General features: G+C 39.9%; 2 protein-coding genes across 2 annotated transcripts; one reads left to right on the forward strand and one right to left on the reverse strand.

Moving 5' to 3' along the window:
- Positions 1–10,661: 10,661 nt before the first annotated feature.
- Positions 10,662–13,662, reverse strand: hikeshi (heat shock protein nuclear import factor hikeshi). Its single transcript, XM_048234908.1, has 5 exons — positions 13,310–13,662; positions 11,963–12,200; positions 11,696–11,844; positions 11,490–11,608; positions 10,662–10,861 (listed from the first exon to the last, which is right to left on the reverse strand). The coding sequence occupies exons 1-5, from the start codon at positions 13,337–13,339 to the stop codon at positions 10,807–10,809; spliced, it is 591 nt and encodes a 196-aa protein (XP_048090865.1). The 5' UTR covers positions 13,340–13,662; the 3' UTR covers positions 10,662–10,806.
- Positions 13,663–19,474: 5,812 nt separating this feature from the next.
- ifng1 (interferon gamma 1) lies at positions 19,475–20,747 on the forward strand. The gene is made up of 3 exons (XM_048235679.1): positions 19,475–19,523; positions 19,628–19,840; positions 20,634–20,747. The coding sequence occupies exons 2-3, from the start codon at positions 19,634–19,636 to the stop codon at positions 20,745–20,747; spliced, it is 321 nt and encodes a 106-aa protein (XP_048091636.1). The 5' UTR covers positions 19,475–19,523; positions 19,628–19,633.
- The last annotated feature ends 4,850 nt before the right edge of the window (positions 20,748–25,597 follow it).

Genomic DNA, 25,597 nt, shown 5'->3' on the forward strand with positions numbered 1-25,597 from the left:
GATATTTCTAAGTTACTCCAAACATTTAAACAGTAGTGTATTAATAAAATTTTTGTATTGGGTGATGGCTGAAGCAGTTCTGCCAAAGCAGATTTAATATTTCACATTAAATTATTAAATATGGTTTGCACTAAGTTGAAGAACCTTGATAATTGGGGTCTTCCATTGTCCACTGGAGGTTTTGTAAGAATGATAACTGATTGATTATTAGGGGTCAGAAGGACTTTCTGATATACTGCAATGTATTGAAAATCCCTCCACATAAACAGAATGTCATGAATTTGTATTGGTCGATATGACAAAAAAAACTGGTTATAATTATTTCTGTTACTTAGCTGACACTCTTGTCAATCACTTAAACATTACATTATTCAAATAAAAAAATAGCATAAAATGTCAAATAGCATAATTTTTTTTTTTTTTTTTAAAGTCTAGTAGAGCACAAGTAGACCACAAACCAAGGCCATATAACTTGGGTCTATGCAAGTGAAACTCAAGATCAGTGTGTAACTGGCTTTTAGGTGGCCTGGGTTTCCCCATGCTGCCTTACGGGTGCGATTTTATTCAATGAGATGAGGTCTGGCGTTAGCCAGGCCAGCTTTTAGGTGCTGTCCAAAAATAATTGTAAGATGCACCTTTAGGAAATCAGTTTGATATGTAGGCTACAATGTAGCATTAATTCCATATCATGAGAACACCTACATGCCACCTCATGAACTCCAAAGGCATATTAGAGACTGTTTTTGGGTGAGACTGCCTGTGAAGAAATGCATTTCCTGCTTTGAACACTAGAGGGCAAGCTTGAATGCCATATGGCAGCAGTAGTGAAAGTGAAACTAAATCACAACAATTGACCTGGAAGTCTGATCTGCTCAGCGAAGTGTAAAGAGGTAAAGGAGCTCACACAGCCAAAACCTGCCACATCAAGTCATGACTTCAAAGTCTACCAATAACCGGATGCAGGAGACTGTTTGGATATGACCATGGTGTCAAATATTTTTATGTTTAATTGATATGGAATAGCTTTTACAAATATAGCTGCAAGCAGCAATGTGGGGGCCAAGCAGTGCGCTATAGCAGGAATGGCATTGCCATGACATGAGCAAGCACTCACAGCAAGTTTGATTGCAATTGGATAAAGAATGGCTGAGAAATAAGCTCATTTACTTTGTTATAGTGCCCCTAGAGGCGAAAATTACACCAATGTGCTTGTGCGTTCTCACAATCAGCTACCATGCCCCTGAACTTCATACACCAAAGTTGCTGAGATGTGAGCTCAATTTGTCTATTACAGCACCCCTAGAGGCCAAATGAGACCACTTTCCTTGCATGTCCTCACAATCAGCTACTTTGTCTCTGTATTAAGTTTGGACTTCATACATCAAAGTGTTGCTGAGATACAAGCTCACTTCCTGTATTACAGCGCCCCCTGTAGAGGCCAAATAATGCCAATTTCCTAGTGCGTCCCTACAATCAGGTACCAAGTCTCTATACCAAGTTTGGACTTCATACATCAAAGCGTTGCTGAGAAACGAGTTCACTTCCTGTATTGCAGCGCCCCCTATAGAGGCCAAATGATGCCAATTTCCTAGTGCGTCATCACAATATGGTAACAGGTCCTTATACCAAGTTTGGACTTTGTACATCGAAGTTTTGCTGAGATACAAGCACACTTCCTGTATTACAGCACCCCCTATAGAGGCCAAATGATGCCAATTTCCTAGTGGGTTCTCACAATCAGATACCAAGTCCCTGTACCAAGTTTGGACTTCATACATTAAAGCGTAGCCGAGATGTTAGCCCACTTCCTGTTAGTCGGCATCGTCGCCATGTGTGATTGGCTGTCACGGGCAAATAAACTTGAAATTCAAAAATCTGTTTGTGCGGCTCGGTCTGAAGATCATCTCCGCCAAGTTCTGTGAAAATCGGATGAAATTTGTAACCGCTGAAACTTTTCGTAGAGTTTGGACTAAATCCAATATGGCGGAGGTCCAATATGGCGGAAAGTGACGGGATAGGGGTCGATGAACTCGGGATGGTCCATAGATTCAGACGCTACCTGAATTGTGAAAATCAGACAAAAGAGTCAAGGATCAAGCGCATGAACGCATGTCCAGCATTGAACTGGTGGTGGCACTAGAGTGTTCAATGTATATTCATAAAAATTGCTGTGAGTGATTGGGACAGTGTCGTGACTAATGGTATCGAGTTTTGTTATGCTAACTCAAAGTACCACAGAGATGTTAGTCCACTTCCTGTTTGGGGGCTTCATCACCATATTTGATTGGCTGTCACGGGCAAACAAAAATGAAATTGAAAAATCTGACAAGTATCGTTTGTGCGGCTCGGGCAGAAGATCATCTCCACCAAGTTCCATGAAAATCGGATGAAATTTCTGACCACTGAAACTTTTCGTAGAGTTTGGACTAAATCCAATATGGCGGAAAGTGATGTAATAGGGGTCATTGAACTTAGGTCGGTCCAGGGATTCCAATGGTGCCTGATATGTGAAAATCGGCCGCGCCGTTCAATGGTCACATGCGTGAATGCAATCCAGGTTCGACCCATTGGTGGCGCTAGAGTGTTGGGCATAGAGTTCTGGAATTTGGTGAGAGTGATCCCATGGGACAGTGCTGAATCAGTGTGCCAAATTTCATAACTTTAGACCCAGCGGTTCAATTTTCTGCCAGATTTTGACCTGTTGGTGGCGCTAGATGGCTTGGTTTAGAGGTCCGTAAATGAGTGTGAATGGTCAGTGGAGTGTCCCGAAACTTTCTGCCAAAAAATCTGCACTTTTTAGCCAGGCGTTCTATGGGCTGCTATAGACTCCAATGGCGGAAGTGTAATAGGCCTAATAGGAAAAGCTAGTAACTCAATGGGTGCCTTTGCAGCTTCGCTGCTTGGCCCCCAATTAACCATGTCAGACTAGGCCAGCGTTTCTCAAACTGTGGGTTGCGACCCACTACTGGGTCGCGGAGACATTCCAGGTGGGGCGCGAACTGACGTGAAAAACAGGAGTTTTTTTTATTTATTTTTTTATCTGTAGCCTGGGCCCCGGTAGCACCCGATGCGCAATGGACGCACTGTGTTATTGAAGCACTCGTGTCAAGGCAGCTTAGTTAGTCCCGACCTACATGAGATTTTGAACGTTGTTGTGAGAGTGGTGAATTTCATCAAAACCCGGCCCTTAAAAGCGTGTCTATTCTCCGCACTTTGCGAAGAGATGGTAGCTGACCAAAAGGATGTAGGGCTACTGTTTCACAACGAGGTGGCTTTCCCGAAGTAAAGTGCTGTCGCGCGTGTTTGAGCTCCGAGTCACCTCTTCTTGGAGGAAGAGCGCATGTTTGAATCTCTAAGCACGTTCACTATGAACATTTCTTGACGAAGCTGGCCTATCTTAGCGATATATTTGATATATCTTAGCGATACATTTAAGTTTAATGTCCAGTTACAAGGCAAAGACAAGCACCTACCTCACCTAGCAAATAAGATTACTATGGCAAGCCATTTTAACATTTACCCGCTAGACTGGATATGTATTGCAGATATCTGTAATTAAGTTTTGCCTAGTCAAAACGAACATTTTAGATATCCGCAATTGAATTCTTCCTATCCATAATTGTCATTTCAGATATCCACAAAGACATTCTTCCTAGGACAAATGACGTCACATTTGCCATTCATTTCTATGGGGTTTGTCATTACGGATATCTACAATTCAGTTGCAGATATCCACTATGTGAATTACGGATATCTGCAATTGAATTGTAGATATCTGTAATTCCAGTTAGAGATATCTACAATTTGATTCTGACTAGTCATAACTCCAGTTGAAGATATCTTTAATTAACCTCAATTCAAGATATCTACATGTTCCTTTTCAGATATCTTGAATTAAGTTTTGACTAGGCGAAATGACATTGTAGATATCTGTAAATGGAATTATGACTAGTCAAAATGACGTTGTAGATATCTCTAACTGGAATTACAGATATCTACAATTCAATTGTAGATATCTATTATCAAGTTATAGATATCTTGAATGAGTTTTGATTAGAGATATCTGAAATTGGAGATATCTATAACTTTCATTCTGCCTAGTCAAAATGTAATTACAGATCTCTTGAATTAGAGTTTTGACTAGGCGAAATGACGTTGTAGATATCTGCAAACTTTAGGCGGGTTGCTGTTTGGCGGGAGCAGTGTGCGTTGTTCAAAAATCATCAAATCACATAGCTATGGCAAGCGATTTTAACATTTACCCGCTAGACTGGATATGTATTGCAGATATCTGTAATTCAGTTTTGCCTAGTCAAAACGAACATTTTAGATATCCGCAATTGAATTCTTCCTATCCATAATTGTCATTTCAGATATCCACAAAGACATTCTTCCTAGGACAAATGACGCCACATTTGCCATTCATTTCTATGGGGTTTATCATTACGGATATCTACAATTCAGTTGCAGATATCCACTATGTGAATTACGGATATCTGCAATTGAATTGTAGATATCTGTAATTCCAGTTAGAGATATCTACAATTTGATTCTGACTAGTCATAACTCCAGTTGAAGATATCTTTAATTCACTTCAATTCAAGATATCTACATGTTCTTTTTCAGATATCTTGAATTAAGTTTTGACTAGCTTTTAAATTACATTGTAGATATCTGTAAATGGAATTTTGACTAGTCAAAATGACGTTGTAGATATCTCAAACTGGAGTTAGGGATAGTCATAATTTGATTGTAGATGTCTATTATCAAGTTATAGATATCTTGAATGAGTTTTGATTAGAGATATCTGAAATGGGAGATATCTATAACTTTCATTCTGCCTAGTCAAAATGTAATTATAGATATCTTGAATTAGAGTTTTGACTAGGCGAAATGACGTTAGAGATATCTGTATTGCTATGCAAATTAGGCCCGCATTCCACTTTAGGCGGGAGAAGAACATGTTGTTGTTCAAATCATCAAATCACATAGCACCTGTTAACTGTTAACTTTGTAATTAGCACTAATTAGCACCATGTCAGGGCAGCCAGAGGGCGAAGGAGTTTTTAATCGTCTTTTTAATGCTGCAGCCTATGCAAGACAGGAGCTGGCAGCAAGAATTGACGATTCAATGTTGCTTTGATTTTTTCGATTACAGCCAACACCATTATGAATGGAATTTCCTGTATGGTGCTGGTGCATATAGTAGCCTAGCCTAGGCCTACTAATTTATGTAGGCTATAAAACAGAGATCAAGCCAGTTGATAACGTGAGAGTCTAATAAACCTGCACGGTGTCCCTGAGTTTTAGTTATTTTAGATGTCAACAAAACATTACAGCCTGCTTATTCTTCTTCCATTCATAGAAATAAGGAAATAAGCCCACTTTTTCTTCGATTATGTTGGGGAGGGGAAATTAGCTGACAGAGAATGTCTCTAACTAGATGTACCGCATAGCGGTACAAAATATGACCGCCGCTCAGTCCTGTACATCCGTTCCGCGAAAATAAATCACACTTCAATTTGTCTCCATATTTTACTCCATCCCCCACTCTTGAAACTTTTGTGTATGCTTGTTTGGCATGCCTGAGTGTGTGTCGCGGCTGCACAGAAAGTACCCTACTGGTGCTGAAAAGGTGAATAGATTGTAGAATAGCCAAAGAAGATGTAGAATTGTTATAAAACCTTTAAAATCTCTAAACAATCACAAGTAGGGCAGTTCATCACAGTTCATCCATTGCAACTGGATTGATGAAAGGTCACTTACACCTGTAGGCTACATTGTATTTGGGAAAAGCAAAAGGTATCAGCATAATGTTATTTATTTATTTATTTATTTATTTTTTTTTTTATGTATTTTTTAAACAAAAACATCTCTGTCAGTTCCATGCCGTTTTCAACAGCTATCAAAAACAAAGGTCATTTTTGGATGGATGGATTTTTTTGTGAATGTTTCTTCTTCTACATAAGATTTTAGTCATATTTAGTTCATGTAATACTTTATTGTCAATGCACAAATTAAGTAACAGTAGTCTGAAACGTTATTGTTAATACACAAATTAAGTAACAGTAGCCTAAAATGCTGTTTTACATCTAACCAGTGGTGCAAATAACTGACATGTCCAAATGGGCCTTGATGAAATGCGCCGCTAGACTGTTCATACACATTTTAACGGGCCAAAGTTGAAGAGCTTTTGTCCGTTATTGTTAGTGCAAATATAGGCTGATTCATGTTCCCTTGCATTGTTTAACTGAGGTCCATGGCTAGTCTGGCTTTCATCAGACCAAGCTCAATCTTTTAAGAAATCAAAAAAAAAATAAATAGCGGGCAGATCAGGCTGGGTTCACCCAGCCTAGTCCATAGGCACCGATATTGTTTAATTTTCCGATTGAGATATACACGCTCTGGCTATTCTAAATGCAAAAATGCATCAGGGAGTTATGACAAAGCGGTAACTAACAAACTAGATCCTAATAGAAAGCTGTTAGCTTCCTAAGCTACAGGTAGGATTATAAAGGTAGGCCTATTTACAACATAAATTGTCAATAGGCTATGCTGGCGACACAAATAAAATCTCCTTTGGAAACCAATGGCTTTACGCCTTACAGTATCAAGCGGACTTAAACTGTCATATCGCGTGGCGAAAAGTTGTAATAACATTCACGCAGCTCCATGAGTCAAGGAAAGCGAATGAAGTAGCCACTTCTAAATGGGACCCACTACACAGTAGCTTAAGGTGTTTTGCAAAAGCAGCCATAATGAAATGAAGGTGTCATTGTTTGGATACTTCACACACACGTGCTTTTTAATTTCACAGACTACAACTACCAAGCTGTAATCAAAGCACATCGATTCCCCTCTCACACCCTGCACGCACTTAAAACAAAATAAACAGGCGTCTCAGTCACACGCATGTATAGGCAAAACTGTATCAGACCGGTGTAACGTTGGTAAATCTTCCATTGCACAGAATGATTTTGTAGCACGCGTGCAATAAATGACAGTCGAAAGATACAAACAGTGCTGCTATACATTTGCTTGGTATAACCGCATTTATAGTTTTCTACAAATGCAATAAATCAAATGCCTCCATCACTCAACCAACGCTTAACGGTAACATTACCTAGGTCCTTATTGATATTACAAGATTAACGTACCTGCAGTAAAACCAAGCATGTCCGATAAACATCCTCAGATTTATTTCGCTTCAAGAAGAAATGGGAATTACACTTCATGTGAACATCGCCCTATCCTTATTAGATGTTCGCTGCGGTAAATTACAGTCCTTGTGTGAAGCGTCCATTGTTTTTTTTTCCAACCCACTTTTAACTTCCAACAAAATTACGCCTCACTGCAACGATCGCCATCTAGTGGACAAACTACTTCTCGCCAATACTGAAAATGCAGCCATGATGATGATGATGAATATTTATTTTGGCTTTCTTTTAATCCTACTGATTTTCATTTTTTACGGGGGCAAATCACAAATGAGTGATTATGAGCCAGGTTGATGTGGGCCCTTGAGACCAACATACCATAAAAGATTCACAGAGAACTGTGTCAGCCCTACCCTCCTTTCGGGGTCCAATCCAGCGGGGGCTGCAGATGAAAACTAAAAATGACGGTTCCATGCTATCCATGTGGGGGGTACATGCCCACCAAGTTTTTGTGTACCCGGTCTTTCAGTGTCGGGAATCCTTGTTGGTGTATGCGTCACTAAATGTACACATAAATTATTTTATTGTAAGGCCCCCATGAACGAAAGTACACAAAACTTGGGATGCATTCAGAGGGTGTCATAATGATCCTACACTTTTAATTTCGTGCAGTTTTGACCTTGTCAGCCAGAGATATTGAGATGAAAACACCTAATTTTTGCTTTTTTTTCATTTTTAACTAGGTGGCGCTATACATGAAATAAGTGGTAATGGGATGGGTTGACATGCCCCCTTAAGACCAACATACATAAAAAAGGTGGACCTCCTAGGCCCTACGGTTCTCGAGATATTCACAGAAAACTGTCTCCGGCCACCTACAGGCCAGTTGGTGTATAGTAACATAAATTATTTTATTGTGTGGCCCCCATGAACGGAATTCCACAAAACTTGGCGTGCATACAGAGGGTGTCATAATGATCCTACACTTCCAATTTTCGTGCAGTTTTGACTATGTTAGGTCACAGATACCTTCAATTACACCACCTCATTTTTACTTTTTGTGTTTAACTAGGTGGGCTATACATGAAATGAGTGGTTATGGAATGGGTTGACATGGCCCCTTGAGATCAACATACAAAAAAAAAATGGTCCTCCTAAACCCTACGGTTTTCGAGATATTCACAGAAAACTGTGTCTGCCCTACCCTCCTTCGGGGTCCAATTCAGCGGGGGCTACAGATACAACTACAGATCAAAACGAAAAACAATGGTTCCATGCTATCCATGTGGGGTTACATGTCCACCAAGTTTCGTGTACCCCGGTCTTTCAGTGTCCCGGGAATCATTGACGGAAATTTGGGCATGCGAAAAAAAAAAAAAAAAAAAAATCTGACTAAACCTATATGACCGCCGCTTCGCTGCGCAGCGGTCATAATAAGTAGATGGGCTCTGCTACGGAACTAAAGAGCAACGTCTTGCACAATAATTTGCACTAGTCATAATGACGTTTGAGATATCTTCACCTTTCATTCTGCCTAGTCAAAACTGAATTAAAGATATCTGCAATTGCCATTTAAGATGTGTGACGAGTTGAATGTTGTTTTCAATGACGTGATGACAGATATCTGTAATTCAGTTTTGCCTAGTCAAAACTAAATGACAGATATCTTTATCTGACGTTTCGACTAGTCACAATTACGTTACAGATATCTTGAATGACAATTCCAACTATCCAAAATGTAATTGCGACTAGTCAGAAAGACGTTGTTGATATCTACAATGTTAATTCCAGATAGTCAAACTTAGCGGGTAAATGATAAAATCGCTTGCCTTAGCCTAGTCAAAACTGAATTAAAGATATCTGCAATTGTCATTTAAGATGTGTGACGAGTTGAATGTTGTTTTCAATGACGTGATGACAGATATCTGTAATTCAGTTTTGCCTAGTCAAAACTAAATGACAGATATCTCTATCTAACGTTCGACTAGTCACAATTACGTTACAGATATCTTGAATGACAATTCCAACTATCAAAATGTAATTGCGACTAATCAGAAAAGAAAGACGTTGTTGATATCTACAATGTTAATTCCAGATAGTCAAACTTAGCGGGTAAATTATAAAATCGCTTGCCATAGATTACTGCATTCACCAAAAAAACTTGAGTAGGCCTATGGGACAGGCGCCTCGATCGCGACAGTATTATGCCTTTGAGATTTCTGAGCGAAATCGCCGAAACGTCTTATAGGGAGCCACTCTTGTGATCCCATGTATTAAATAGTAGGCCTATCACATCCCTGCAAAGTTTATTTCAAAAATATTTCCCAACCAGCAGTGCTCAGTATGACTGGATAATGGATCTATTTAATGCAGCATGTTGGTATTTCATTGAATATATTGTACAACGCTGTAAAATGGCCTATGCTTCCTAATATGTTGCTGGAAAACAGAAATATGTGTTGTGTATGTATTTATTTATTATTATATCTGCAGCACCAGCTGATTTTAACTCTGTTGAAGATGATCTATTTAGAACTTGTCATTATTATTATTATTATCATTATAATTGTCATGACAATTTTAAGCTTGACCTACCACTTTCTTAGAGCGCTGAGGGACAGGTGGGGCTCGACAATTCTCCCTTATCAAAGTGGGGAATGAAAGAAAAGTTTGAGAACCACTGATCTAGTTTGTTAACTACCACAGTCGACGAGTTGGGTCGCGATAGTCTGTCATTTTTAAAAAGTGGGTCCACAGAAAAAGTTTGAGAAACACTGGACTAGGCCATTGTGGAGAATAGCCATGTCAGGTGGGGCGTAATGAACAGGAGGATTTTTTTGTTGTGGTGCTTTTTTTTTTAATAATGCCTTTCTTTTTTGACAAGGAAGATCATAGAAAACAAAATAGCCACACACAAACATAGAAGTCATAAACAGACCGACATATTTAAAATAACATCTGATCCAGCATAGACGATCCAGCAGACCGAGACGGGAAATTCAACGTGGAACTAAAATAAGGAAATAAATTGTAACATTACCATTTTGCCGGGTTGATGGGGTCAGGTGGAGCTTGAAAATTCCCCACCTCCAAAATGGGGAGTTTGAGAGCTACTGGACTAGGCGATCATAGAAACAGTATCTTGGTCCCGAGATTGGCCACATTCCAAGATCATGTAGCCTATTGTAGCCTACTCGTGGAGTGTCGTCATACTGTCAGTGTCAATACGGGAGTCGTAGGAGATTCCCCAAAAATGTTAACATACTAGACTTTAGGACATGGAGCCGTGGAATGTCGCAGACAATAAATCGCATGTCGTTCAAAATGGCACATTACAAGATGCCTCCTTCAGCACCGTTTCCGACTTTTCTTGAAATCATGTAATGTGTACAGGCCATGAAACAAAAATATATTTCTTGGTAAAATATGGTCCTAGTATTCCAGTGGTTTCACTACTTGGACCCCTAAAAAGACCCTCTGCTATTCAATAAACATTCAACCAAGACAAGAGGAGTGCTTCTGTTTAATGAAACCATCAATAGAAAAGTATCAATTTGCGATCACACATTAGTACTCATGTTACATAAATGTGCTGCCTCTTGGCACATGGAAAATCATGATGCAGATTGTAGTGGTTCTTGCAAATATTTCATGTCTTCCAGAAGTAGGGGTTCTGCTGCAATCGTCTCTGAAAATTTTCATACCTGTGACGAGAGTAAAGACTGGTATGAATAAATATTCACAGACTCTCAAGTGTGACATGGAGCTACGTCAACAAAATTCAACTGTGGGGTGAAATATTTATTCAGGAGATATAGAAATGCCTTGATAGTATATGTTTTTATATTTGTGGCAATGCTGTGCCACCATGTAGACATCTGGCAAGTGTAAGATTTCTCTCTTACCAAGACAGCATGAGGGGCAAACTCATGTTTTTCCCCTATGTGTTGCAAATGTTTGCCTTTTTTTGTTAGAAATGTTTATTTATAATACATAGTTTTTTTTCCCCAGAGTAAATTTGCTTCCCTTCAAGGTTGGGTGTTTCCATTACAGGGTCTCGGCATGAGTTTTCATTACTGGAACAGCCCCGTAAAGACAATTTGAGAACTTCTACAGGACTGAAACAAGAACCTTCTCTTCACTGTCCTATCTGAATAAAGGTAAAAAGCCCAAAATATATTTTTTAAAAGAAAGCAAACATATGAGCCTTGAAATAAACTGTACACAGCACTAAAGTTATGTATCCACCTCATCACAGTTGCAGCGCATGTAGGCTATTTAGATACGAGATGTAATAGGTCTAAATTGGCATGTGTAGGTCACTGAATTTACCATTTTAGAATAGAACTTGCAGGAATAAACATCTCTGATGGGTTTGGTGTCATCTGAGCTTGAGTCATGGCAAAGGATGAAGTAAAATTGTATAAGCTTTCCAGCATCTTCTGGGTGAACTATAAAAAGAGAAACAAAATGATTCATTCGGAATTTTAAAAGAACTAAATTTTACTCATCCTGATGAATGTGTATCTGATACGGACCTGGGTGAAAGTGTCCAGGGTTGACACTGCTGAAGCGGCTGCTGGAGTTTGTTGGGCGAGCTGATCCAATGTCTCTACTGACACCCCAACCTGCGCTACTGAAGGTGCCTGCGCTGGCATCACCCCGAAAGGATGGACTCCACCTTCGCCTAGAGGGCAAAGTTAAGCTTGACCACAATGAATATCACCATTTTTTTTTTTACAAATCACCTAATATTTAAAATGTTCCAATTTTGACAGACATCAAATCTCCATGGCTGGACTCACCCGCTTTAAGACCTGATATTTTGAATATGGCACTGGGCTTCTCGTTTGTTATAAAACCTAGCAGCTGCCACACCTGCCCGCAGTTTGGGTCAGGGAAAGAGAAGTACACGGCACCACCCATGCCGGTGGGAAAAGGCACTGTACCCAGCATGAAGACTACGACATGGTTGACGTTTTCATAATCAGGTAAGTTGAAAATAAACTTGTCATTGGCCACTTGTTGGGCATCTGTTTGGACCTAAGGGATGAAACGGTTAAACAGTCAGAAAGATTACAAGCAAGCCAGAGCGGCAACATTAATTCACAAACAATGAATTTGTGTGATAACGCGAGTAAAAACGAGAGCATAACGTGACAACGTCTCTTCCACTTCAGACGTCTGAAAATGTTTGGTGTGAGGTCCAAGATCCCTCGGACACTCTACAGGCCACCACAATGGTGTTGAATGCTGAACTATAATCAATAAATAGTAGTCTCATATTTCCTTTTTCCACTGTCAGTATGCGTGGTACGCAGGATGTGAAAGATGGCATCCTCAGTAGACATATTAGGACAGTTGATAAGCAAACTGTAGTGGAGTATTGGGGATGGATGAGCGGATGATTTTTTAATCTTGCGTAACCTGCGCGATTCAGCCCTGCACACACCCGGACTTGAACCCGCGAACAGAACAGTCGAGCGTGCTGACAATTGAGCTAAAAGCCCAGGTTGCTAGCTTTCATGCCAGCGCTACTCTTGAGGCGTCGGGGTGTGAGGTTTAACTAAGTGATTGGGAGGATGGATTGTACTGAAAAAATATAATCACAGAGTTGCTTTATTTTCATTAATTTCCATTCCTCTCCATTATAGACACAATACTAGCTGAGATCAGTTGCATTGTTTTCTTTAATTAGGGCAGCAGTTTTCAGATTATATTATGTGTTTACATAATTGCAAAAGGGTTCTCGACTGTTGTAGAAAGAAATTATCTAATGCAAAATCTGCATTGCCCATTATCAGCAACCATTCATCCAATGTTCCAAAGGCACATTCAGTTTACTTATCTGATATCATTTTAAAAGGATGAGACAATGGAGAACCCTTTTTATGTAAGCACATAATCTAATCTGAAAACTGCTGCCCTGATTTAAAAAAAAAAAGAAAAGAAAATGCAACTTATCTCAGCTGGTATTCTGTCTATAATGGTGTGGAAAGAACATTTCTAAGTGACCCCAAACTTTTGACCGGTATGACATGACAGCTCTGGTGAAGTGTGAACTTGCCCAATGCTGTTTACGTTAGCCTAGGCATGCTAAACGTCGCGCTGTCATTGCCACAACAGACCAACACATGTCTTTGAGCACTTACCAGCCTGCCTGCGACGAGACATCCAAACATTCTATCTGCAAGGGGGGTTAGTTAACTTAGTGCCAAGATGTGCTGTTGTAAGCCAAGTTAAATAAATGACGATACAGTAGGTCGCGTCAACAACAATTTATACTGTATACGGCCAGCGATCCATCATCTCGCCATAGTCACTAAAGTGTTATCAAAATGCTCCATGTTTTCTTTAAATTGTCCATAGGACTGTGATTTGTGAGCCCCTCACATGCAAAGACTATGGCCCTTAAAACAGAGAACCCTTGAATAAAATCGCTGGTTACGTTCAGTTTTCGTTGCCTACGCTCGGAAAGTTCTAGCAGGAATCTTCTTCTTCTTATGTTTTTATCCTGGCAGTTTGCAAACGACGTGCATTACCGCCATCTTCTGGACTGAGGTGAGCAAGATTCTTATTCTGTGATTTTCTTTATTCGCAGTTTGCTGTGGTTTCATTGAGATCCTTGAGCAAGAGGGGATGGTCTGTACCATCTGAGGGGAATACGTCATACTGATTTTTGGTAAGGTATAGAGTTAGAAAATAAGTGATAGCATTGCATTGGTAGTAGCAGGTGCGTGCTATCACCCTATTTATTATACGCTTATGCAGTATGTATATGTAACTAATAGATATCTCCCGCAAAACTTTCACAGCTGATTATTTACATTATGTCAATAATTGTTCGTATTAGAAGTTTTCTGAAATATTATGTATAAATAGGCCTATGTAAATAATCCATTATCTAACGAAACATGCACTAATTTGCATTTCAAGTGCAATCTTAACATTGAAAACAAATTGAATTTAAAATTATTATTTTTGTTTTTCATTTTGGTGACATATTAAAGTAAAATGTTATTCCTGAAATGCTGTGTTTTTGACAGGCACAATATCCTGGACCCTGTGCATATGCAGTCCTGATGGGCCCCCATGTCCGCACCTCATGCATATATTCCCTCCCCTTGGGACCCTAGTAATCAGTACTGGTTTTACTCCCAGTTCAACACCCCTGAGCTTTGAGAATTAGTGCAGTGCCTGTTCAGACATGATATTCCTGTAGAAAACCTGTAGCCCAATCACAAATAGGATAATAGGGAAAAACATCATTCTAGCTCAGCATTCAATAATGAATACTGAATATTATATTATAATATAACAAATGTGCAGTGAGCAGATTTTTTATTGTGTAGGTGTAATTGAATTCCTGTCACAAGAATGTGAGAGTAATTAGTATGAGAAGGCTATACTCTTTTGATCCCTTGAGGGAAATTTGGTCTCTGAATTTATCCCAATCCGTGAATTAGTAAAACACACTCAGCACACAGTGAGGTGAAGCACACACTAATCCCGGCGCAGTGAGCTGCCTTCAACAACAGCGGCGCTCGGGGAGCAGTGCCTTGCTCAAGGGCACTTCAGCCGTGTCTACTGGTTGGGGTTCGAACCAGCAACCCCCCGGTTACAAGTCTGAAGCGCTAACCAGTAGGCCACGGCGGTCCCTCTTGTGAATCCTAATCTTTAGTTAACTTCCAAAACTGTTCAATTGGATTTAAGTCATGGCCTTGATTTCCTTTCTCTGAAACCAATTGAGTTTCCTTTGCTGAATGCTTTGGATCATTGTCCTGCTGGAAGGTCTAGCCATGTCTCGTCCTCATCATCCTGGTGAATGGCAAGATTCTCCCGGAACAAAATTACTCCATTCATCATTCCTTCAACTATATGAGGTCTGCAGTACCATGAGATGAAAAACAGCCCCACACCATGATGCCTCCACCTCCAAACCTCACTGTTGGTATGGTATTTTTAGGGTGATGCACAGTGCAATTTCTCCTCCAAATATGGTGTGGTGGATGAAATCCTAGTAACAATTGTACCTGCTGCCTCCAAGTCTTTCCGGAGCTTTCTCCAAGTGGTCCTTGGCTCTTGGGCTACTCTTCTGACTATCCTCCTGACTTCCTGGTCGGAAATCTTGCGAGGAGATCCTGTGCATATCCACATGCAGATAATGGCTCCAATACTGCTTACTAACCTAAAAATATGCACTTTTTAGACTGTTTCAAACCCGTTGTAAAATGCATTGAATTCCAATAATTCAATTTCCTCTTAATTTACACAGATGTATGTTACTATCTATATGTGATGTATCTTAATGAATATTTTTCAATGCATTGAGTATTCCAGAATCTCAGAATTGTGATATTATTTTTGTCGTGGGTAAAGTATCGTGACAGCATCACACTGTGAGTTACAGTTTTTCTCAGTCGCTTTGGTGCTTTTTTCAGATCAGAATGAAAATTCTCATAACTATTAGTTCAACCTCCACAACATTTAGTCATTTGTGCACATCATAGTAGCAATTTCTCCTTCCTCTAAACAAATTGCAAATACTTTAGGACATGTATCAGTTGCTTACATACAATTCTCTGCTGTTTTTTAACATTATCATTTGCTTATGTCATGTCAGTCAAAATGAACTATACCTATGAATGCTGAATAGTCGTTCCCAATAAAACTAATAGTCTTCATTTCATTGCTTCAGTCATTACATAAAAACATAACAAAATTGTTGAACTAGTTATCAAATTCTGTCACAATGCTGTAGAATTGCAAAGAGCATACAGTAAAAATGTACGTATTCAGTGTCTTGTTCTTACTTACTCACCTAACTACAGCAATGTGTAACTTTACTGTAGTTTTCAAATGGCTGTACAAGTACTGTATAGTGCTGTCTTGAGCATGTTCAGGTAGTGTCACCGAGTTCTGTCCTTTTTTTGCATTGGAAAACACTGAGAGAACTGTCATAATGAAAACATGACAAAGCCATTTGACTATCTTGTTCATAAACGATGGTGTCAAGACTTCTCATTTTGATGACACTGACAGTTTCATTGACATGAATACCTGCTTTTGAGGAATGGACTATCCATTTTGAGCAAGTGATGTGCTTTTGCAGGTCATCCACTAGGTTTTGCAGTTTGCACTAATTGTTTTGAGAATTGCACTAACTGCTGTGCAAATGTTAATAGTGATGTGAGAAAAGCACCAAAGCGACTGAGAAAAACTGTAATATCTGTGATTAGCACCCCTTGTCATTGAAAAGGCTGATACCAGAGAGGGTTAAAGCAGAGCTAGTAATCAAGGATCTTTGCTGATACTGTGGCACCAACAGGATAACACTGGATTATATTTGAATACATGAACATTTGGATGTTCATGATTTTTGATTACCTTTTTCACATAGGTTTGTCTTTAAAGAGAAGTATGTAAAAGATGACAGGTTATGTGGTTAAATTGGACGGAGCATATACTAACACAACTTCACAGAATAGACTTCACTAAATAGGCCTATAAAACAACACATATAGAAGCCACAAATAACAGTAAAAAAGACACAATCTATCATAAGTGCAGAGAAGTGAATCATAAGTATTAGTGTATAAAAAAAATAACCAATCAAGTTGATCTGTTCTGATGGATCCAAAAGAAACAAAGCGCAACATAGCACAGGTAGCTAAATGTCTGACAGAGTGACGGAAGATTTTCCTCTCTCCATTACTAAGAAGCTTTCAGCACCACAGAGGTGATGATGAGGTGTTTTGAGAGTAAACTCCAAGGGCCAGGCCATAGAGTGAAATGAGTCTGACTCAGCGAGAGTGACACAGGGAGGGTCAGTTGAGGGAGGTGGCATCGATGAACCTGTGACTAGATGGGGTTTCACTACAAGCCACAGACCCGGAAAACCAGGCTCAGTGACGCTCCATCGACAGAGACAAAAAGGGAAGCATGATTATGTCTGCAGCAAGGACACCACTGAATGATATCACAGGTAGACCATGGCCCACTTCGGAAAGAAAGTGACAATTGATCCATGGTTACTTTTTGCTTACTTTTTACCGGTACTATCAGGGGTGTAGTGGTAGGCTAAAATAAGAGGTGGATAAACTATGAATTCTGTGATCACAGTAAGGTGTCGGATTTTTTTTAAAAAGCATTCAGAACATGTTTGGTGATGGTGCAAATTACTGTACAATGTTTATAATCATACCAGAGGTATTAAATGGTTCCTAGAGAGTTGATGAGTGTACATATTGTGAATGTGTATAATACAGTGTGATTTTTGAATGCTAAAAGTTGCAATTGGTGAATAAACTATTTTGAGAGGTGGATAAACTCTAATAAGAGATGGATAAACTCTATTTCTGAAATTTCAGAGGTGGATAAACTGTTTTTACTTGCATTTAGCCTTCGCTACATCCCTGCTAGTTATGGTCTATGATTCCTAAAAAGTCTGTATCTGTACTATTTCCTCAAAACACCCTCTGCCACTGTTTTCAGTTAGACTGACGTCATGCTCGGCCGCTCTGTCTCTTCAGCTGGAGTGCCCAGAGTCAACTCAGGATGCTCTGAGAATGGGACGCTTCCAACAATATGGGACGTTACAATTCCAACAATACTCTGAACGGTTTCAAAGAGCTAGAGCGTGTCAAAGAGCTAGAGTACGTATGCACCCATACAAATGTTTTTCATTTAGAAGTGTGTTGGAGGTAGACATTTTATATCAGGTTTGCAATGAGTCTGTCCCACTAATCATGCAGTGTGCACTATGCATGCACCGTGAAGTGGTGTGTCATTTCTTCAAATGTGTTCACTGTCAGCTGTTAGTTCTGCTGAAAACATGTAATGATAAAAGAGAAACTTACAAAACAAGCAAAAAAATCCCAACTAGACAAAAAAGAAAGGTGTAGCCATTTCAAATATCATAAAGAAAATTCTTGCCTGGGACTTTCTTTGCATGATCAGGCCAACAACACAAGAATCTGCAATGAAGTCACCCAGGACTTCACTTAGAAAAGGTGTGTTACTTTCAATACTGCAGAAAAAAGTAGTTGCCCAGCTTTACTAGAAAGCTGAACGATGATAACCACCATTTCCTCTTGCAGCACTGGCTGCAAGCCAACATCAGGCACCTTAGTGACTAGGCCTCAAACTGCTGTTGTCGCTGAGAGACTGCCACAACAGGTGTGTGTGTGAGTGGGTGGTAGTGTGTGTGTGTGTGTGTGTGTGTGTGTCTGTATGTGTCAGTGGAAGGTGTCTGCTAAATGAATAAATAATAAAATGTATTAATTAATTCATATTCATAAATAAATAAACGCTTGATAGCGTCTGCTAAATTAATAAATGTAAATAATAACTTAAAAAAACAATAATGATAAAAGTGAAAGTGTTGTAACTTAATCCAAGTGTGCCCGAATCGTTACAGTGTGTAAATGTAGGTGGTACATCTGTCAGTGCGTCCATCCATCAGAATCTCCCCTCCTGACCACAGACTTCACTTGAAGTCTGTGGTCAGGCTTCCCCAGGTATTTCTGGAGGTGGTGGAAGGGGAGTGATTCAACTAAGTGCATCAATGGCACCTCTGAACGTCAGCATGGCACATTGTGATTTAAAGGAAACTCGCTGCACTCAGACGGGGAACCCACAGACTTCACACCTATTACACCTCGCCCCTTCTCTCTCTCTCTCTCTCTCTCTCTCTCTCTCTCTCTCTCTCTATTTCCTCTACATATACATACAACCTGTTGATCACAACATCAGACAGTGACAGTGAGTCTCTTAAGAACACAGGTTGGGTCGGTCGAGCTGAGCCGTTGATTAAGCATTAATGCACAGAGACTTTAGGGAGTTTAACAAGACCAGTGAGACAGCGGGATACAATGACGACCGTAGCACATCACCTAAAGCAGGCATTGATCTGGGCAGTGATCTGTCTGATGGCAGGAGAGGTTGTTATGGGCAACCCATACTTCTCCAGAGTGATGACAGCAAAACAGAACAACCTGAATCAATTCTTTGTAAGTATCATCGGTCACTGTGCCCACAGAGGTACATGAGAGACAGGGCTCAAGATGTCATGGCTTCGTGCATGAATCAGAGAGCTCGATTTCAGAAGTTTGAGTGTGTCGATTTACCGGTTAGGGGAGGAACCCCTAGGGAGTCTGTGGGACTGCACTGACTACCACTGAGGTGCCTTCTAGTTTGATGCAAGTGTACCCCATTGAGGTTAGGAATAGGAAATGATCTTAGTGTTTGGTTTTTTCTACACTTTGAGCCATCAGACTTTAACCGCTAAACTCTTTTCCAATACAGGCCAACAAAGGTCACCTTCCTGCTGGTGCTCTGTTCAGACAGCTGGATAATTCTCTACAGGTAAGTCATTCATCTGAGCTTTTCATTCATTCATCCATTCATTCATTCACTCACTCAACATGTTATAATACTGAGGATATAAACACACACACTCTCTTTTATAGGAACCGATGCAGATGCTTCTGGCAGGTGAAACACTGAAAGTCTACGACAACATTCTCACCAATCTGCGGGACAAGATGCAGGCCAATAAGGCAAGGGATGACGTGGACTACCTGAGAAGCAAGGTGGAGGAACTGAAGACAATGTACTTTAAAGAATCACAGGAACAGTTGGAAGCCCTCACCAATAACCTCAAGGAGCTGCAAGCCATCAATGTAAGAGACAAAACATATCAGTTTTCAATCTACCACACTCCCGCCATAGGCGTAGTCCCACTTACATCAACATTGGTACCAAGGGGCAGATCTAAGTATGCTGGAGAGTACGATGCAAGCAGTGACTTGACCAGTCTGCAGACATGGCATGTGTTGTCTTTACATTTTACTTTGAACATGCTGGACCTGTGGTTGATAGTGTAATGATATGATCGAATCTGTCATTGTCCTACAACTGCCGTATATATATATGATATAATATACCTATGCCATATCTATACCAACTGGGGTAAAATCACTTTGTCCGTCATAGAAGCATTCACTAAAAGAAAAAAAAGTTTATTGATTAGAAATGTTATAATAAGTACATAAAAATATGACATGGCGATAATGTTAGACTGGAAAAGAAGAAATGGCAAGATATAGCAAGGTGATCAGAAAAGGCTGATTTAAACAAGAGTGCAAAGTGTGCAAAACTGGTGTTTTGTGTTACTGCTACTATATAGTTTCTGAAGTTTTCCTCTGTGCATGCGTCAAGTGAACTACTTTTAAGTGCATTTACTGTACACATACTCACAGTCTGGCCACTCTTCTTGTGCTAAGAGGTTTAGTTCATGACATACTCATCTCATACTTAGTGGTCAAAACTAATACGACACAGCTACTACAATATTACAGCTCAGCTCATGAAAAAGAGGGATGTTTTGGGGGAAAAAATAGGTTTTGGGGACATGTACCAAAACTGCCACATAAGATTGACATTGGCATGTTTGTTTCTTATTCCTCTCCCCAGACAAATGATGAGGTAGTCCAACGCAAAGCCATTTATGAGCTGAAAAGTGTCTACAACCACGTTTCTTCTCTCTGGGAGGCCTCCGTCATCTACACCACTTCCACTCTCCACTGACGGCAGCTCAGACGGCGGTCAATCAAACCAAGGGCATAGAGCGGATACTACTGAAACTAAGTGTATATATGGTGCCTCTATTTATATTTATTTATATTATTTCAAATATGGACAATACAAAATGTATTTTATGTGAGAGACAGCATTTATTTTTCTATTTATTTTAAATAAACTGACATTGCAAAGGAGAATTGTTGACTTGACTGACTTGCTTGTGGTACTTGAGAGTGAATTGAAAGGTGGAAACACACAAAACACACAAAACACACACACACACACACACACACTCTCTCTCTCTCGCTCTCTCTCTCTCTCCCTCTCTCTCTCTTTCTCTCAGCCGGTCAGACAGGTTGCCTTGGGAAATCAAAGAAAATAAAATTAAAAATAATATAAGCTTCTACATGAAACAGTTAGATGTTATGTGAAGTTTGTGGGAACTGTCAATCGATGAAGGCAAGCGTTCACACTCTGTGCTGTTACAGGTGTTGTAAGACTGATATGAGGAAGGGGAAGTCCCTCTCATTCTGACTGGCTGTAACCATAGAAACTAACCTCTTCGTCCACTTCATAAATTCCACAACAGATCTTCTTTAAAGTGTAACTCCGGTGAAAATTGACCCCAAGGTCTTTTTCTGCATTAAAACACATCAAGTAAGCCGTGGAGACAGTATTTTTCGTTGATCAGCCACTATAGAGCTTTTCCAGGTATACGCTATAGCCCCAAATCACAAACAGTGGATTAGCTAAGGGCGGTAAGCTAAACGCTTCCCAAATAGCATTTTTTAACCAGTAATATTGTTCAAAACAGCACCAAACCTCTTCAGTAGGTTGCTCATGGTCCCTACACATAAAACGAAGCACCAACAATGTAGTTAGCGAACCCGCAGTTTATTACAGAAGAGAACACTCATCAACTGTCTCCCTACCAGCTCCTCCAACCACAGCACAAACTAGATGTACCGCATAGCAGTACAAAATATGACTGCCGCTCAATCCTGTACATCTGTTCCGCGAAAATAAATCACACTTCAATTTGTCTCTATATTTTACTCCATCCCCCACTCTTGAAACTTTTGTGTATGCTTGTTTGGCATGCCTGAGTGTGTGTGTGCGGCTGCACAGAAAGTAGCCTACTGGTGCTGAAAAGGTGAATAGATTGTAGAATAGCCAAAAAAGATGTAGCATTGTTATAAAACCTTTAAAATCTCTAAACAATCACAAGTAGGGCAGTTCATCACAGTTCATCCATTGCAACTGGATTGATGAAAGGTCACTTACACCTGTAGGCTACATTGTATTTGGGAAAAGCAAAAGGTATCAGCATAATTTTATTTTTTTATTTATTTATTTATTTATTTATTTATTAACAAAAACATCTCTGTCAGTTCCATGCCGTTTTCAACAGCTATCAAAAACAAAGGTCATTTTTGGATGGATGGATTTTTTGTGAATGTTTCTTCTTCTACATAAGATTCTAGTCATCTTTAGTTCATGTAATACTTTATTGTCAATGCACAAATTAAGTAACAGTAGTCTGAAACGTTATTGTTAATGCACAAATTAAGTAACAGTAGTCTGAAACGAAATGCTGTTTTACATCCAACCAGTGGTGCAAATAACTGACATGTCCAAATGGGCCTTGATGAAATGCGTCGCTGTTCATACACATTTTAACGGGCCAAAGTTAAAGAGCTGTTGTCCGTTATTGTTCGTGCAAATATAGGTTGATTCATGTTCCCTTGCATTGTGTAACTGAGGTCCATGGCTAGTCTGGCTTTCACCAGACTGTAGAATTCTGGGGTATTCTTACTGTATTCTGATGTGTTCATATGTTACATCTGTGTGTAGGATACAACAGGGAGAAGTCCATATTATTGTACATAACTGTGCCTTAGGCCTGTGTACCAGCAGGAAGGTCATACAGGCCGATGGAACATCCGAGGAACATCAGTGATAACATGGGCCGAGGGAGACAGCATGTCTGCCTATTCGGGCTAGTATCTCCATCTGGCCAGGGCCGGGTTGTGTACACTGGTTGGCACCTGCCACGTTGGCATGATTGACGTTTGTATGTTTTAGTATAACAGGCTTTGTCTTAGGTTTTGACTCGGAGACGGATCGAGGAAGCAACCCAAGGAGCATCTTCTGTCGGAAGGCTCAGCAGCCGCTTCTAATAACAACCACAACTGTTAGACTGCACAGTTTTACTGTTTGAGACTTAGCCTGTGTTCTGTTATTCATTGTTGTACCATCTACAATAAATCATAATCTAATCGCCGATCCTGATCCCGCCGTCAAGCTTTATTGACCATCTTCAATACAGACATTAGAACTAAAACACAACGCAACAACCAGAGAATCCAACAAGACCAAGCTCAATCTTTTAAGAAATCAAAAAATAAATAGCGGGCAGATCAGGCTGGGTTCACCCAGCCTAGTCCATAGGCACCCGATATTGTTTAATTTTCCGATTGAGATATCCACGCTCTGGCTATGCAAAAAATGCATCAGGGAGTTATGACAAAACTGTAACTAACAAACTAGATCCTAATAGAAAGCTGTTAGCTTCCCTAAGCTACAGGCTTATAAGATAAGCCTATTTATTACAACATAAATTGTCAATAGGCTATGCTGGCGACACAAATAAAATCTCCTTTGGAAACCAATGGCTTACGCCTTACAGTATCAAGCGGACTTAAACTGCCATATCATGGCGAAAAGTTGTAATAAAACTCACGCAGCTCCATGAGTCAAGGAAAGCCCGAATGAAGAAGCCACTTCTAAATGGGACCCACTACACAGTAGCTTAAGGTGTGTTAAAGCAGCCATAATGAAATGAAGGTGTCATTGTTTGGATACTTCACACACACGTGCTTTTTAATTTCACAGACTACAACTACCAAGCTGGAATCAAAGCACATCGATTCCCCTCTCACACCCTGCACTCACTTAAAACAAAATAAACAGGCGTCTCAGTCTCACGCATGTATAGGCAAAACTGTATCAGACCGGTGTAACGTTGGTAAATCTTCCATTGCACAGAATGATTTTGTAGCACGTGCAACAAATGACAGTCGAAAGATACAATTACAGTGCTGCTATCAATTTGCTTGGTATAACCACATTTATAGTTTTCTACAAATGCAATCAATCAAATTGGCCTTCATCACTCAACCAACGCTAACGGTAACATTACCTAGGTCCTTATTGATATTATTAGATTAACGTACCTGCAGTAAAAAACAAGCATGTCCGATAAACATCCTCAGATTTATTTCGGCTTCAAGAAGAAATGGGAATTACATTTCATGTGAACATTTTCCTATCCTTAGACGTTCTCTGAGGTTAACTACAGTCCTTGTAGGAAGCGTCCATTGTTTTTCCAACCCACTTTTAACTTCCAACAAAATTACGTCTCACTGCAACGATGCGCCATCTAGTGGACAAACGACTACTTATCACAAATACTGGAAATGCAGCCATGATGATGATGAATATTTGGCTTTCTTTTAATCCTACTGAATTTGTAATTATGTATCGGCCTTTCTAATACCGATAGTATGTGGGTGCCTGTGTGTGTGTGCATGTGTATATGTGTGCACCGCCATCTACAGGCCAATGAGTGTACAGTCACTAAATGTACACATAATCTATTTTTTTTTAGACCCCCCCCCATGGATGAAATTCTATGAAACTTGGCATCCCCTCAAAGAATGCCAGGCCAATCATACACATAAAATTTGGAAGATAGGGGCGATTAAAGCAGAATAATATTGAATTTTCATTTTTTTACCGGGGGGGTGCAAATCACAAATGAGTGATTATGGGCCACGTTGATGTGGGCCCTTGAGACCAACATACCATAAAAGATTCTTCATCCTCAGTGCCACGGTTCAGGTAGTTATTTAGGAAAAACTCCTTTTTTTGCGGTTCGGGGGGCCCAGCACGGGGAGGGCCCCAGGGGGCTAAATTAAATTTTTCCGTAAAAGTCTAGTGGGGCTACATACCCACCAAATTTCATGTGCCCCGTGGTTCGGGTGTCCCGGTATCGTTGACCAAAAATTCAGGAAGTAGATGACGAAAAAAAAAAAAAAAAAAAAAAAACTTTGACAATCCCTATATGATCGCTTCGCTAGCGGCGGTCATAATAATAGATTAACCAAACGTGACAGTACAACGAATCCTTGACCCCCAGCACGAATAATAGATTTACCAAACGTGACAGTACAACGAATCCTTGACCCCCAGCAGGAATAATAGATTAACCAAACGTGACAGTATACGAATCCTTGTGATATTGGGTTGGAGGAGCTGATAGGGGGACAGTGCCAAGGCTGGAAGTGGAAGCCAACAGTAAGACTAATGCCATCATTTAACGGTTAGTCGGAAGGCAAACTATCAACAAATTAACCAGTGATGCTGCTGATGATCTCTTTCTTGTTTTCTTCCTCTCTCTCCATATTTTTTGCTCTCTCTTTGTTTTTATCTATCTATTTATCTGATTGGATTGTGGCTGATTTATGATGTTGTCTCTGATGCTGTTTGGGTAAAGCAAACATTTATTAGATGTATACTGCCATCTACTGGTCAAGTATCCCTGTGACAATTGTCAGCTGTAGCCTACTCTTTAGTGTGATCTACCAAACCAATAATCATTTAACTATCACTGGTGATACTCATACATATGATAAAAATCCCATTTAAACTTATTTGAACACATAAACACAGTCACACACTCATTTTCCACTTCCCCTTGAGTTAAACAATTGTGTTTTTACCTTTCTCCAGTTCATTCAGCTGTTCTCTGTGTCTGACGATACCACTTTTAGCTCCAGCCTAGCACAGATCAT

The sequence above is a fragment of the Alosa alosa genome, chromosome 23 (assembly GCF_017589495.1).
Source record: "Alosa alosa isolate M-15738 ecotype Scorff River chromosome 23, AALO_Geno_1.1, whole genome shotgun sequence".
NCBI lineage: Eukaryota > Metazoa > Chordata > Actinopteri > Clupeiformes > Clupeidae > Alosa > Alosa alosa.